The following is a 14,052-nucleotide window of genomic DNA, read 5'->3' on the forward strand; positions in this document are numbered from 1 at the left end:
GAACTCAGAATCTAGGACTTGGTTGCGCTTCCCCCAACTCCCCCTAGGCATTCCTTCCCCACCCCATCCTGGCATACTGAGATGCAGCTTTGAATGGACTGCCCACGTGTGGAGGGGGGGCAGGGGTGACTCACTATTACTATGGGGGGGGAGGGAACGGGTGGTGGAAGAAGAGTGAGTCACCCTTGATGGGCACCAGCCTCTGTCCTCCCCCCCCCCCGCCCCCTTTTCCTGGATCTGCCTGCCTGGCGCCCTCCCTTGCTTTACCCCCACTTTCCCTCTCCCCACTGCCCTTCACCCACCCACTCTCACCCCTTGGCTCTGCCCTCTACCCCTAAGGCCTGAGACTGTAGGAGGGTTGAGGAACCAAGATGGGAGCTTCAGCAAAGCTCCTGGCACAGTGAGGTGCGCGGGAGAGGGTGGGGCGCGACTCCGCCAAGGCTGGGCGGTCCTTTCCCCTGCTCACCCCTCCCGCCCCCACCCCGGTGGGTTTGCGACGGCCCCTTTAAGAGCAGTGGCTCCGCCTCCCATTCCCAGGACCTATTAGAGCCTTTGCCCGGACACCGGTGACTCAGTGTTCGCGGGAGCGCCGCAGCCTCTCCAGCCAACCCGAGTCCCAGGTCTGACAGCGCCCAGCCCAGATCTCCACGTCTGCCAGGAGCGAGCCGAGAGCCAGCCGGCCGGTGCGCTCCAACCCCGAGCCGTCTCTATCCTTCCGCCGGAGCCCCGTGCCCTTCCCGGGACCCCTGCCCTGCGGGCAGCGCTGCCACCCTGCCGGCCATGGAGACCCCGTCCCAGCGGCGCGCCACCCGTAGCGGGGCGCAGGCCAGCTCCACTCCTCTGTCGCCCACCCGAATCACCCGGCTGCAGGAGAAGGAGGACCTGCAGGAGCTCAACGACCGGTTGGCGGTCTACATCGACCGTGTGCGCTCGCTGGAGACGGAGAACGCAGGTCTGCGCCTTCGCATCACCGAGTCTGAGGAGGTGGTCAGCCGCGAGGTGTCCGGCATCAAGGCCGCCTATGAGGCCGAGCTCGGCGATGCCCGCAAAACCCTCGACTCGGTGGCCAAGGAGCGCGCCCGCCTGCAGCTGGAGCTGAGCAAAGTGCGGGAAGAGTTTAAGGAGCTCAAAGCGCGGTGAGTGCGCCCAGGTGGCGGCGGGCCCAGGTGACGGCGTGCGGGCCGACTGGTCACCCCTGCCCGGCCCCAGGCGGCTGATAAAGATGCCATAGAGTCTCCTCCCTCCGAACTGCCCCCTGCGGGTGCCTGGCAGTGCCAAGGGAAGTCGCCTGGATAGGACAGATAAGGGAGGGGTCCCTGGGAGAGGGTGGGGTGTATAAGGAATGGTGGGGACATCAGGGCCAAGTAGGGACTGGTGGCAGGCCCACGTTCAATCAGGGTCAGGTTTCCAGCCATCTGGAGCCTGGGGTAGGGGTTTGAGCAAAGCAGAACTGACCCTGCCTGGTCTGAGAGATCTGGGCACCCCAGGGCACATCGGAGTGGGTGAAAGGAGCCTGTTAGAACTTTCTTGGCGGGCTTGGCACAGTGCCAGTTTTGCCCAGACTGGCCTCTAAACACATGATGACCATTAAGACGGAACTCCCAAGCTGGCAGATGTCCAGTGGTGCTGGGGAGAGGTCACTAAGGCAGAGTGACCCCTCTTCCCCCTGCAGGGGCATGTGGGTAGCCCTCTTGGCACTGGCCCTGCCTGGGGTTCTTTCTAAGAGCTGGGAGGTTATCCTTCCTTCCTGCGTGTCTGGGACTTTCCCTGGGCCCTGACAGGCCCACCGGCCAGCTCCAGGAGAGCAGCTCCCCCGCAGCTCCCACAGCCCTTGGCCTGCTTGGCCTGGAATGCAAGGGAGGGAGGGAGGGAGACGGAGGGCAGAGGCTCCACCTCGGGAAGTTGTGTTATGCCTAGGTCTGATGGCTCCCCACCTCCCAGGGCCCTCTCTGCCCGGTGTCTGGTCTGGTTTAGGGCTGTGTCCCTCTCTGCCCCCCTCCGTGGAGTGAGCCACTTTCATTTTCCCAGCCGAGCCGAGCCGTCTTTACTTTGGCCGGAACTCTTAGCCGCTGCCTTTTTGGATCTCTGCCTTAATAAATTGCTGGAATACAGTGACATTTTTGAAATCCAGCCGTTGGGAGCTTCAGGCCACTCCTACCTGACCCATCCCTGCCCCACCCCACCCCACCCTACTTGACTCCACCCTCTTTTCTCAAAAGGCCTTTGGAGCCTGGAGGTTTAGGCCCGGCGTTCAGCCCCCAAGAGTTTAGTTTCCTCCTCTCTGTTGCCCTTTTCTCTAAGAAGGCTCAAACTGAAGAGCTCTAACGCGGCCAGACAGGATGACTCAGGTGGCTGGGCGTTGTCCTGTGCACCGAAGGTCGCAGGTTAGATTCCAGGTCAGGGCACACGCCAGGGTTTCAGCTCTGTCCCCAGTAGGCCAAGTGCAGGAGGCAGCTGATCCATGTTTTGCGATCACATTGATGTTTCTCTTTCCTCTTCCTCTCCCTTCCTTTCTCTCTAAAAAATCTTAAAAAGAGAGGTAAAGAGAGCTCTAAAGGTGCTTGAAGATCCCTGGGCTTAGAGCAGGGGGGACTACGGTTTGAGTTCCCTTCCTCCTCTCCCTTTGCCTCATCTCCAAACTCTTGCTCTTAAGTCTCTACCCCTTCTGTATTCTTTCCACCACTTTACTAGCAGCCCCAGTCCCAAGTATGGTGGGTATGGCAGATCCATCCTCTTGTGAAGAGTAGATGGAAGTTGTGTGGAGAGAGAGGCTGAGTTTTCTTTCTGTTGAAAGGGATCACTCCTGGTTTTTTGGTTTTTGTTTCCCACTAGAGATTTGAACTGTTTAGTTAGCAGGAGAGACAGGAGTCCTGGAGAATGTTGGTGTTCTGTCCACTCAACCACCACAGCCCCCGTTGCAGATCCCTGTGAAGGGCATTTTTGCAGACCTTTTTCTGGGGTTGACGCTGATCGGGAAATGGGACAAGTGGAGTTTATGCTAACCCGGCAACACCAGTCTGTTTCCTCTACCTCCTGCTGCAGCTGTCCAGGCCTGGGACACCAGAGGGAGGTGTGCACACGTGGGGCAGGGGTGGGGGTGGTGTGTGTACTTGTTATATTTAGCCACCTGACTCTCTTCTCGCCCACTGATCCTGGCTGGGCTTCCGGGAAAGGGGAGTGGGTTTGCACATCTGGATCCCAGGCTGGTGGACAGCAGGGTGGAGACAGAGGGGGCTCAGAAGGGGGTGACAATCCCCTTCTCTGTCCCCAGTGGGAGGAGCTAGGATCTGTTGCTCCCTTTTGTGTCTGCTGTACTCAGGGTGAGGTAGAGAAGCGTCAAATGAAGATTTGGGAGAGGAGGAAAGGCATTGTCCTAACTCCTCCCACTAAAGCTTAAAGAGATGGTGTTGTCTGGTTTAATGTTTAATTAGAGCTCAGAGTTCAGGGTCAGGCTTTGGGCTGGGATGCCGAGCCACCTGTAAGATCCTAGGATCACCCCCGGGCGTCTGTCTGAGGCTCTCTTGCTGAGTTGGGTTATAGGCTCCAAGCAGAAACACTCCTCTCCTCCTTCCCCTCCAGCACACACACACTCACACACACACATTCTTTTCTTCTGGAGCCTAAGTCCAGGGAGAAGGAGGTTGAAAGCACCAGGGAAGGCCTGCCTGGGGTCCAGACTTGGAGCTGGGCCCCACCCTAGGCAGGACAGCTGGGTAGATGACTCATGTGCTGCCCGCCCCCCTTCCACCCTGGTGGCTTTACAAGAGACTGCGGGAGACAGCAGATGTCTTCAAGGGAGGGATGGGGGCCTGAATGTCTGCATCTCCATCCCAACCTCCTGCTCCCTGCTCCCCACAACACCCTGGGATCCTTTCCTGCCTTCTCCCTTAGGACCTCTTGGTGGAGGTCTGGAACCAGGGCTCCAGGCAGACAGTGCACAAGTGGTTCTGGAGTTATGAGCTTGGGCGCAGGACAGTGCCGGGGTCTGTGCCTTCCCAAGCGGAACTGGAGGAGGAAGGCTGAGTCAGAAGTGGGGATATCCCAGGCCCACAAAGCAGAAGTGCTTCTTCCATCCAGACGAGGCCCGTGCACTCGACAACTTCCTGGATTGCCCACCTCAGTGGGGACAGGCAGGGAGGTGTAGGCTCATGGTCATCCGAGCTCTCATCAGGACAAGAATAGCAAAGGCCAGAGAGGTTCCATGTCACACAGCAGGGGAGTGACACGTTAGGGCTTGAGCACAAGTCCAGGTCTGCCTTCTCGTTGAGTGATCATACCATTAAACCGTACTCCTCTAGCTTAGGGAACAGGTTGGAGGGTCAGAAGGGGGGAATGGGATGGAGTCTGGAGGTTTTGCTCTGGGACCTCAATGCTCTGCTATTCTGCCAGGGCCTGTTAGCACTTTATTGAGAGTATTACAGATATCCCTCTCCCTCCGGCCCCCCATAGTCCCCCTCCGCCTGGCTCCCTCCCGCTCCACCCCAGGCCTTCACCATCCTATTGTCTATGTGTCCGTAGGTAATGCAACATGTATATAAGGTCTTCGGTTAATCTCTTCCCAGCACCCAACCCCCCTTCCCTCTGAGATTCATCATTCTGTTCTATATTTCCATGCCTCTGATTCTATTTTATTCATCAGTTTATTTTGTTCATTGGATTTCTTGTTCATTTATTTTTATTTTTAAATTCAATTGTTGATAGATATGTATTTATTGCCATTTTTTTGTTCATATTTTTTCTTCCTTCTTTCTTCTTCCTCTTCTTAAAGAACACCCTTCAACATTTCATGTAGTACTGGGTTATTGGTGATGAACTCTCCTTTAGCTTTTTCTTGTCTGTGAAACTCTTTATCTGATCTTCAATTCTAAATGATAGATAGCTTTGCTGGGGAGAGTAATCTTGGTTGTAGGTCCTTGCTATTCATCATTTGGGATATTTCTTGCCATTCCCTTCTGGTCTGCAAAGTTTCAGTATCAGTGTGCTTTCTTCTTCTCTAGTTGTAGGACTTCCATTCAGCCAGATTTCAGGTGGTTCTGAATGATGGTTGTTCTGTATTTTAGTTGTAATTTTGATGTGGTTGTGGGAGGTGGCATTTTACCTATGCCGCCATCTTGGTTCTCTTATGTCAGAGCCTGTTAACACTTAATAACAGCCTTTGCCCCAGCCTGAATGACCCAGGACCTACCTTGCCAGGCCATGGATCAGGAGACTAATGATTTCTGTTTTGGGACTTGTCATGGGAATTGTCTACCTGGACCTGAGGAAGGATATGCCCTTAAAAAAAAAAAAAAGATACATATATTTCAGAAAGGAAGAGAGAGATAGAAACATCAGTGATGGGAGAGAATCATTGATCGGCTGCCTCCTGCATGCCCCCACTGGAGATCGAGCCCACAACCCAACCCAGGCATGTGCCCTGACCGGGAATCAAACCGTGACCTCCTGGTTCATAGGATGATGCTCAACCACTGAGCCACGATGGCCGGGCAGGATGTGCCCTTTTCATGGAGGCCTTTGGGTATACCTGGGCCTCAGTCCTCACTTGAGGGAGCCTCCTGATGTTATCTCTGCCCTTCTCCCCCCCTCCACATTCTGATTCAAAGGAAAAGAAGAAGGTACAGCTAAACCCTGGGGTTGAGCAGAACTTAAGGAGCCCAGGAGAAACAAGAGACAATAATTCCTACCAGGGCCCCTGATTGCCTTCCCACAATCGATGCCTTTGGTTGGCACTTCCCCTGGCCTTCAGGAGTCTGAGACTTGCTCTTGTTTGGGATGTGCCCATTGCCCCCACTCCCAGTCCCACCCCCAGGGTTTCAGTAGCTCATTGTCAGGGCTGAAGCCAGAGACAGCTGGGGGGACAACTGGTAGGAGAGGCCTTCACCTACCAGCTGTGCCCTCTGCTCTCCTCCCCCATCACTCCCCCCCCCCCCCCCAGCCCCTTACCACCTCTAGCAGCTGTAGCGGCCAAGATCGGGCCTGGCTCAGAGGCCCACACGCTAGAACAGTTTATCCAGTTCCTACCGCCTAGCCCCCTTTGTACTGAAGGTGACACAGGCCGAGCTCGAATATTCTTGGAGCTGTCTCCGGGGAGGTTGCGGTCTCAGCCCTGAACAAGAGGCACGGGGGTCCCCCAACAAAGTCGTGTGAGGGAGTTGAAGCAGCCCTGGCCCTTGGTGTCCTTAGTGCTAGGCTTAGCCCTGTCACTAAACTGCGGTGTGCCCTTGAGCAAATCACCTCCCTTCTCTGGATTTCCTTAGCTCTAAAAGAAAGGGGTGCGGGCAGGTCCCCAGGGATCCCTCAGGTTTCACAGTAGTACAATGACCCACAAAGTGAGAAAACAGCCTTCTAAACACCAAGCTGTAAATATTAAAATCAAATATTTACAACCAATGGCCAATGCTATTCTCCATAGAAATATTTCCTGCAGTCTGTGGAATTAAAAATACGTGCCTCTTTCTTCCCCCCAAAAAATGTGTGAATGATGACATTACACTCTTGGCTTATGCTTTGTCTTTATTGCTAGTGGGAAAGGATACTTCGTGTTCGGTGCCTCTCCCTTCGGGACAGTGGAAAGGGCTGTATCATGTAGAAGGAGAGGGCGAGTCCCATTGACATGTGTTGGGGGTAGGAGGGAGGGAGGGAGGCCCAGGGAAAGAAAGGCAGGGCTGTTACCTTACAGCGGACCAGGATTAGACACTGTGTGTCTGGAGCCAGAGGGAGGTGCAAGGTGACCTTGAGAAGCCCACCTTCTACCCTTCCTGTACCCATATTTGGCTCCCCCGACCTGAGGCTGGGCTGTGAGGCCTTGGCCCTAAACAATCCTTCAAGAGGGAAGGTATAGTTTGGGAAGGAGACAGGGCTGGAGGGGGGTGCTCCCCGACCCTTAGTGGGAGAGGAAGCCCGAGTCCCGCCTGTGAAGCCAGGAATAATTCTGGCTGGGATCCCAGGCCCAGCAGAGGAGCTGAGTCACAGTAGAGGGCAGAGCAGAGAGTGGGGAGGAGACCCTGAGCTTCTCCAGCCAAAGGAAAGGCCGGGGGGCAGCCTTTTTTGAGAACGACCATGGGTGTTTTTGCTGAGTGGCAGCGAGAGGGATGAGTCTGAATCTGATGGGAGACACGTGGAAGGGAATAGGACCGATGAGTTCTTTCCAGGCTGGCTCAGGGGAGCTAGAGACCCTTCATTTTGAGGGGCCCGGTTCTGGGCAGTTGAGAGGAGGCCGTTTGGGATTGCCAAGGCCCCCTTCCTCCCAAAGCACTCCCTCTGCTGGGTGGGGAGAGAGCTGCATCTCCCCAGGCCGGAGCAGGAATGCAGTGTGACCGGAACTCCTAGGTCTACCCCACCTTCTTCTTCTTCTTCTTTTTTTTTTTTGGTTAGGTCATCTGGAAAATCAGATGGCGCCAGCCCCCACCTCCTTTCTTGATCTTGGGGTGCTGCTCCCACCCCTCCCACTGTTGTCAGGGCTAATTACCATGAGCCACCACGAGCCACCAGATGGGGTTTGTTTGTTTTAAATCCTTACCTGAAGATACGTTTTTATTGATTTTGAAAGAGAGAGATAGAGGGAGAGAGAGAGAAACATCAATGTGAGAAACATACTGATCTGTTGCCTCCCATATGTGCCCCAACCAGAGATCCAACCGCAACCTCGGTATGTGCCCTGACAGGAATCGAACCAGCGACCTTTCGGTCTACTGGACAACGCTCCAACCAACTGAGCCACACTGGCCAAGGCGGAGGGAAGGCCAATATGTCCTAAGAAGGGACTGCTCAGGCACCTTCTCCTGGGGATCTCCTAACTGTCCCTACCTTTGGCCCGTGGCCTCCCTCCCTCCCACTCCGCAAGAAGTTCTATCTCTTCCTAGGCCATCCCTCCTCCCTCCATGCCTCCACCTCTCGTCTGTCCCCAGACCTCGCCCCTGCATTTTTGTGACAACACAGGAATGGTTTCCGTAGAGAAAGGCCAGGAGAAGGAACGTGGAGTCTGGCCGGGGAGCTGGAGGGAGCGGTGGGTCAGGGAGCCAGCCTCCTGTTGCCCAGGCCCCCGCGCCCGGGCCCGTGGCTGCGGGCTTCTCTTGCTCTGCACGGTGCCACGTTGATATCCTCAGCAGCTGTGACTCAGGCTGGGCCCCCGGCCAGGCCCAGTGTCTGAACATGTCAGCAGGCCTCCTGCCCCCCTCCTCCCCACTGGTTCCCTCCTCGCAGCCCTCCCTCTGGAATGAAGAGCCGGCTTTGTTTGGGGGCAGGACAGCTGAGAGCCTGGCGGCTCTGGAAGGAGATCTGATCGGGCTCAGACACCGAGCATGTGTGGCGGGGGTGACACCCAAGAGAGCGGCATGTGGAAGCAGAGCTGTGCCTGCTGTGGGTGCCTGTGCCCGGGTGGGGAGTCGGGAGTGAGGGGGCCATCCTGGGGGGCCTACCATATACTTCTCTGGGTGTGAAAGGCACTAGGCGCTCACAGGGTGGGGTTTGAGGAAGCCTCCCGGGGCTCTCTGTCCCTGGAACACCTTCCCCTCAGTTCCTCTATGGAAGGCCTCCTCCCCAGTGGGGAAGCCAGATGTCCCAGCCTGCCCACACCCTGCGGTTCCCCGAGAGTGAGGCCAGACCCACAGGCGGGCCACGAAACCAAGCAGTGGTTCCTTCTGGAGGGAGGGTGCCACCCTCGTGGCTTTGCACACCATGTGCGGCGTGACGTGGGAGGGCTGCTTCACTAGGCCTCTGTCTCCCTCTCCTCCCTGTGCCTCTGCGCCCCCTGCATGCATGATGCCATTGTCTGTGTCCCGTCCGTCTGCTGTGAGTGTCCTCAGGTGACCGGGTGGACAGGTTTTTGGGGTCTGAGCCGCCCCCTTTCTAGGCCTTAGTTTCCCATCTGTCAAAGTGCAGGAGTTGGCCTGGGGGGAGGTCCCTCTAGAAGCCTTGAGCATACGTATGAACCCCCCTAGTGTCAGGGCGTCAGGGGACATAGGGAAAAAGCCCCAGAGATGCAGTGTAAGTGGAAAGAGAATAAACCAACAGGTAAAACAACAGATAAACACATTTGGGAAGAGGATGGGGGATTGGGGGTTGGGGGGCTGGCAGGGCTAAGGCGGGCTCCAGGTTGGGGCTGGATTTGGATAGACAGATGGAGGGAGGGAAGGGGTATGTTCAGTGGGAGGGGTTGCTGGGACAAAGGGAGGAGGAGGAGGAACGGGCAGGCAGGCTGGGGCGGCCCCAGGCACTGCCCCATCACTGGGCAGGAAGACAGCCTGGCCACAGGTTTAGACACCTGGGAGGGCAGGAGAGCTGTTCCTGAGCCAGGAGGGCCAGCACGCCCTGCCCAGCCACAGGGGGCGCCCTTTCCTGTGAGACAGGAAATGCCCCGGGGCTTCGAGACCCTTGCTCCCCTACCCTGCCTCTCCTCTCCCCACTTCTCCAGGGTCTCCCTTCAGTCATGGGGAACTCCATTGGCTGGTGAGGCTGAGGTGGGGCCTGCAGGGGCCTGGGGTGGGTGCTCCCACTTCTTATTTTAGTCCCAGCCCTGGTCTCTGCTCCCCTCAGCCCAGGGGAGGAAATGGGGGCCCTCCCTCGGGGCCTAGCTAGTTGCTCCCAGCAACCAGGCCCAAACAGGCCTGCGGCGGGCCCGGCTTCCATATCTGGCATCCGAGCTCGGCTGAAGAGGGTGACTCAGCGGGTGGGTCACCCTGGGCCCCGTGCCCACCCAGCCCCTTAGCTATGCTGGGCTCCTTTCTTCCCCAAAAGCAGCCCCAGAGCCCTGACCCGCAGAGGCCTGGCCAGCCTCAGCCTCGTGGGCCCCAAGCCCTGGGCCGGGCCAGCCCGCTCTGGGCTCTCCTTTCTACCTCATGCTCTTCCTCCCGGCTCCCCTGCCCTTCTCTACCCCGCTCTCCGCCCTCCTGCCCTCCTGCCGAGCTCAGATTTGCCAGCTGTGGGAAGAGTCAGCAACAGGCTGCCCAGCCCTTCTTGCCTCACGAGGCCCCTGGGATGGAGCCACTCCTGTGCTTGGGGAACCTGGCGGATGCGAGGGAGAGCGTCGCCCCTGCCCTGGCATGGCATGGGGCCTGGGGCAGGACACGGGCAGAGCCAGGGTCTCCCCTGTGAGCACTAGAGGATTTCCCGACCCCTGCCCGGGCATTGTCTGCCTGAGGATGAGTCAGTGCAGAGCCCCTGGTTCCCACCCTTCCCAGCTCCCCTCGCCTGCCCCACCCTGTCCCCCTGCCAACCGGCGTGGGACGGCACGTGCCCAGTTCTCCCACTGCCAACCCCCAGGGGTCTCCAGCACAGGCGGCACCGCTGCTCTGGGGCCGAGTCCCTGGCCAGTGTCTGTCTGGGGTCTGGGCTGGGTCTGAAGACCCCAACTAGCTCGGAAATGGCTTTGGGGGCTGGTGGGCGTGCGTGTGGCTCCTCACCACAGAGCTCCCGGGTCTGAGTCATGAGCCATGAGTGATAGTGGCTTCTCCCCGCCGCCGGGAGCTCCCCGGGCCGCTGAGGAAACCACAGAGGCCCTTCCTCGTTTCCCTCGCGGCTCTCGGTTCTCCTCCTCCGCCGGGTGGGCCTTGGGCCTTTCGTGGCCCCTGACTCGGGCGATCATCCAGTTCTCCGGGACGGCCCGGGAACGAGCCCCTTAATTTCCGGGGGGCCATTATTGTGTGGCAGGCGCTGAAGCAGCGCAGCCACCAACTGTGAACTGACTCGCTTCAGGACCCGGGACTCGGCTCTCCGTGCCTCAGTTTCCTCCATCACACAGTAACAGCATCTACCGTGTCCTGCCCCAGGCCCGTGCCATGCCATGGGAAGACTGGGTGAACAGGGAACTCTTTAGAGCAGCGCCGGGTACATAACCGGCTCGATGTGTGTTTGCTGTTATGATATTATCGTGACGATAACCACCCTGCCTTTGGGAGCAGTAGGAAGAGCAGGGGTCAGGCTGAAGGGGAAACGCTTGCGGTGGTTCACCTGTAAGCTGCCGGGGCCCTGGCTCTGCACCTCTGCTTTCCTGGGTCAGGTCTGCACTGGAAGGGCATTTCCCAGGGGAACTGGAGCTGGGCTGCTGGAGTCTGAGGTGAGGGAGCAGGACTAGGAAGAGATGCCCTGGAGGTGTCTTCTGCAGGCCTCGCTCTTTCCTGCTTCCCCAGCTCAGGCATGTGCCCTCCCCCTCCCGCCAGCTCCACTCTCGCTAGGCCCAGGGCTTAGCAAGCAGCGACGGGGAGCCCTCCTGGACCCCGTCCCCGCTGTGGCTTGCAGTGCTTGACGCTGGGCCTTGGACCTTCCTCCTCTGTGCCCCAGTTTCCCTTTCTGTAAAAGGAGGGGGTTGAGCTGAACCCACTCTACACTCCTTCTAGTTCCCTGCACCCCGAGAGCTCCCAGCACGGCCAGCGGCAGCTGTTGGCCCGCAGGGTAGAGAGGCCACTTCTGGGAAGCCCCGGCCAGCCTTGGAGTCAGGTCAAGGCCCTCGGAGTCTGCCTGCCGCGTCTTCACTTCACCAGCGGTTTTTCTTCTCTCTCCCTCCTCCCCCTTACAGCTGCCCCGGCTTCGGAAAAGTTCTGAAGTCATGGAAAGTTGGGGCTGTGCTCCCAGCCAGGGGCTGGGCCGGATGGCGGCCAAAACCTGAGCTGGGTTTTGACTTTATTTTTAGCTTTTCAGGCTGAGACGGAGGAGGGGAGACCTCCTCCTCCGGTTCTGGGAGGGCCTCCTCTCACAGGAGGCAGACACTGGGGCATTAGACAGCTTGTTGTGAGGTGTGGCCAGAGGCCTCGACAGGAGCAAGCATGCCGGCTGGGGGTGCTCCCCCCAGGGGTTCACATCCTTCCCGGGCCTGTCTGGACGTCCCCCGGCCCCGCCCAGTGGAGCCCAGGGGAAGGGGAAGTGACTCCTGCTTGGATCTGCGAAGGTGGCAGAATGCTGCCTGGGTCCTGGCCTCTCCCCCCAGCGCGGCCTCCAGTCTGGCCTCCCCCTCCTGCTTCACAGTGAATTGTTGCGGAGCTTAGCGCTTTTGTGGCAGGAGAAGAATGTTGGCGGGGCGCTTTCCCCCTTTCCAGGACAGAATATTTTCCCCCTGCCTACGTCTGGTTTTCTTCTTTCCATCTGCTGCGGTGGGTTTGTGCGGAAGGCCTGATGGGTTACAGATGGCAGCCGGGACCCCGCCCTTGGGCTCTCCCCCACCCTCTGGGTCTGAATCCTTCCTTTCACCAGACATCGGTGAAAGGAGCAGAACATCTGGAGAGTCCTTGGATTCCCCAGGGTTTTTTTTAAGAAAATAGGACCCCTCTATTTTTCCAGTTCACCATCCAGCAAAAATAACCAGGGGCCCAGAAAGGGAGCGGGGGACAGAGGCAACCTGTTGGCTCGGTTCTAGCTGAGGCTTTACCTGCCTTGAGGGGCGGGGAGGTCATATCTGGAGCCAGATGCTGAGGCTCATGGTCGGTGCATAGGGACCCGCATTCTCTCGGGCTCTGAGGAGGCCCAGAAGGAGAGAGGCTGGGAGCCCCGTGCTCTGCCCAGATCACGGGACCCAGACTGAGTCTGAGAAAGGGAAGCATTCATACCTCGCCTGGTTGTCCTCATCCCAGGCCTCCCTGAGTTCTAACCAGGCATGGTCCCCAGTCCCCAGAGTGTCACAGGGACTAGAGGAGGGTGACAGGCACCTTCAGGGCACAAACTGAGAACCAGGAGGGATGCACAGACCTCAGGGCTGGGCGTCGGGGTCCCTGCTGGTGGGGAGGCTTGGCTGGATGGAAGGTGGGTGGCGTCCGGGAGGAGAAGGTTAAGGCCCCAGCGTGGGAAGGGGGGAGAGACAAAGGTGGCCCTGTTTCTTTGGGGAGGAGGGGAGAAAGGGAAAAGCATATGCATTCATCTCACGGGATCCAGCTTTGCCCTTGGCCCCAGGCACGTTCCTGAGCACTGAGTCATGGGAAGGGTGGAGAAGCAGGAGAGGGGTTTGGGGGACTTTGGAGGAAGTGGGAGTCCAGCCTCACAGGCAGGCAGAGGCCAACAAACCAAATCCCAGGATGCCCTCTGCTGGCAATTGGAGGGATAGCAGAGCCAGGCCCCACAGCTGACCTCTGGGGAAGTGATTCTCTCTCTCTCTCTCTCTCTCTCTCTCTCTCTCTCTCTCTCTCTCTCTCTCTCTGGAACCTGGCTCTCTCTAGGGACACAGACTCCTCCCCTTAAATGTATTCTTCCTTGCTTCTTTAGCAATACCAAAAAGGAGGGAGACCTGATGGCTGCCCAGGCCCGCCTCAAGGACCTGGAGGCTCTGCTCAACTCCAAGGAGGCTGCGCTGAGCACTGCTCTCAGCGAGAAGCGCACGCTGGAGAGCGAGCTGCACGACCTGCGGGGGCAAGTGGCCAAGGTGAGACCACGCTCCGGGCCTGCCCATGACCCCCGGACCCCAAACAAATGCACACTCATTCTTCTATCCCAGTTGCTCTCTGGGGGTGGCTGATCTGGCCTGTCCCAGCCTCAGAGCCACGCACCTGTCCTAGCACCATTTCACCCCATCCAGACCATATTTCCTCTCTCTGTGCTGCCCATGGTATCTAGCAGAGTGAATTTAAAATACTCCATAAGCATTCCCATTTGACATCTCAATGAACTATGCTTGGCCTTGGATTTCCTCCTGCTCCTGGTTTGGCCTCCTTATAAAGAGCTGCAACCTCTCTTGGAGACAGGAGAGGCGTGTAGACCATCCACAGAACCCGTAGTCAGGAGCTGATGGTTAATCACACAGAGGACACATGTCCTTCATGATTGGCATGTATATATGGTGGTCTTTACTTTTTATTTTTTTATAAGATTTTTTTTTGGTGTGCCACAGAATTTTAATCATTAGTTTATTTATTTTAAAATATATTTTTATTGATTTCAGGAAGGAAGGGAGAGGGAAAGAGATAGAAACATCAATGATGAGAGAGAATCATTGATCAGCTGCCTCCTGCACGCCCCCTACTGGCATTGAGCCCAAAACCCAGGCATGTGCCCTTGACCAGAATCGAACTCGGGACCCTTCAGTCTACAGGCCAACGCTCTTATCCACTGAGCCAAACCGGCTAGGGCTACTTT

The 14,052-nt window shown here is 57.6% G+C and overlaps 1 protein-coding gene across 1 annotated transcript in view; it reads left to right on the plus strand.

The window, feature by feature from the left end:
* Positions 1-257: 257 nt before the first annotated feature.
* The window catches only part of LMNA (lamin A/C), a 17,347-nt gene continuing 3,552 nt past the window's right edge, over positions 258-14,052 (plus strand). Inside the window, 2 exon segments of the mRNA XM_079762045.1 lie at positions 258-1,136; positions 13,186-13,427. Coding sequence (XP_079618171.1) covers positions 781-1,136; positions 13,186-13,427 — 598 coding nt within the window. The 5' untranslated portion in view covers positions 258-780.

Source organism: Cnephaeus nilssonii, assembly GCF_951640355.1.
Source record: "Cnephaeus nilssonii genome assembly, chromosome: 21".
NCBI classification, from domain to species: Eukaryota; Metazoa; Chordata; class Mammalia; order Chiroptera; family Vespertilionidae; genus Cnephaeus; species Cnephaeus nilssonii.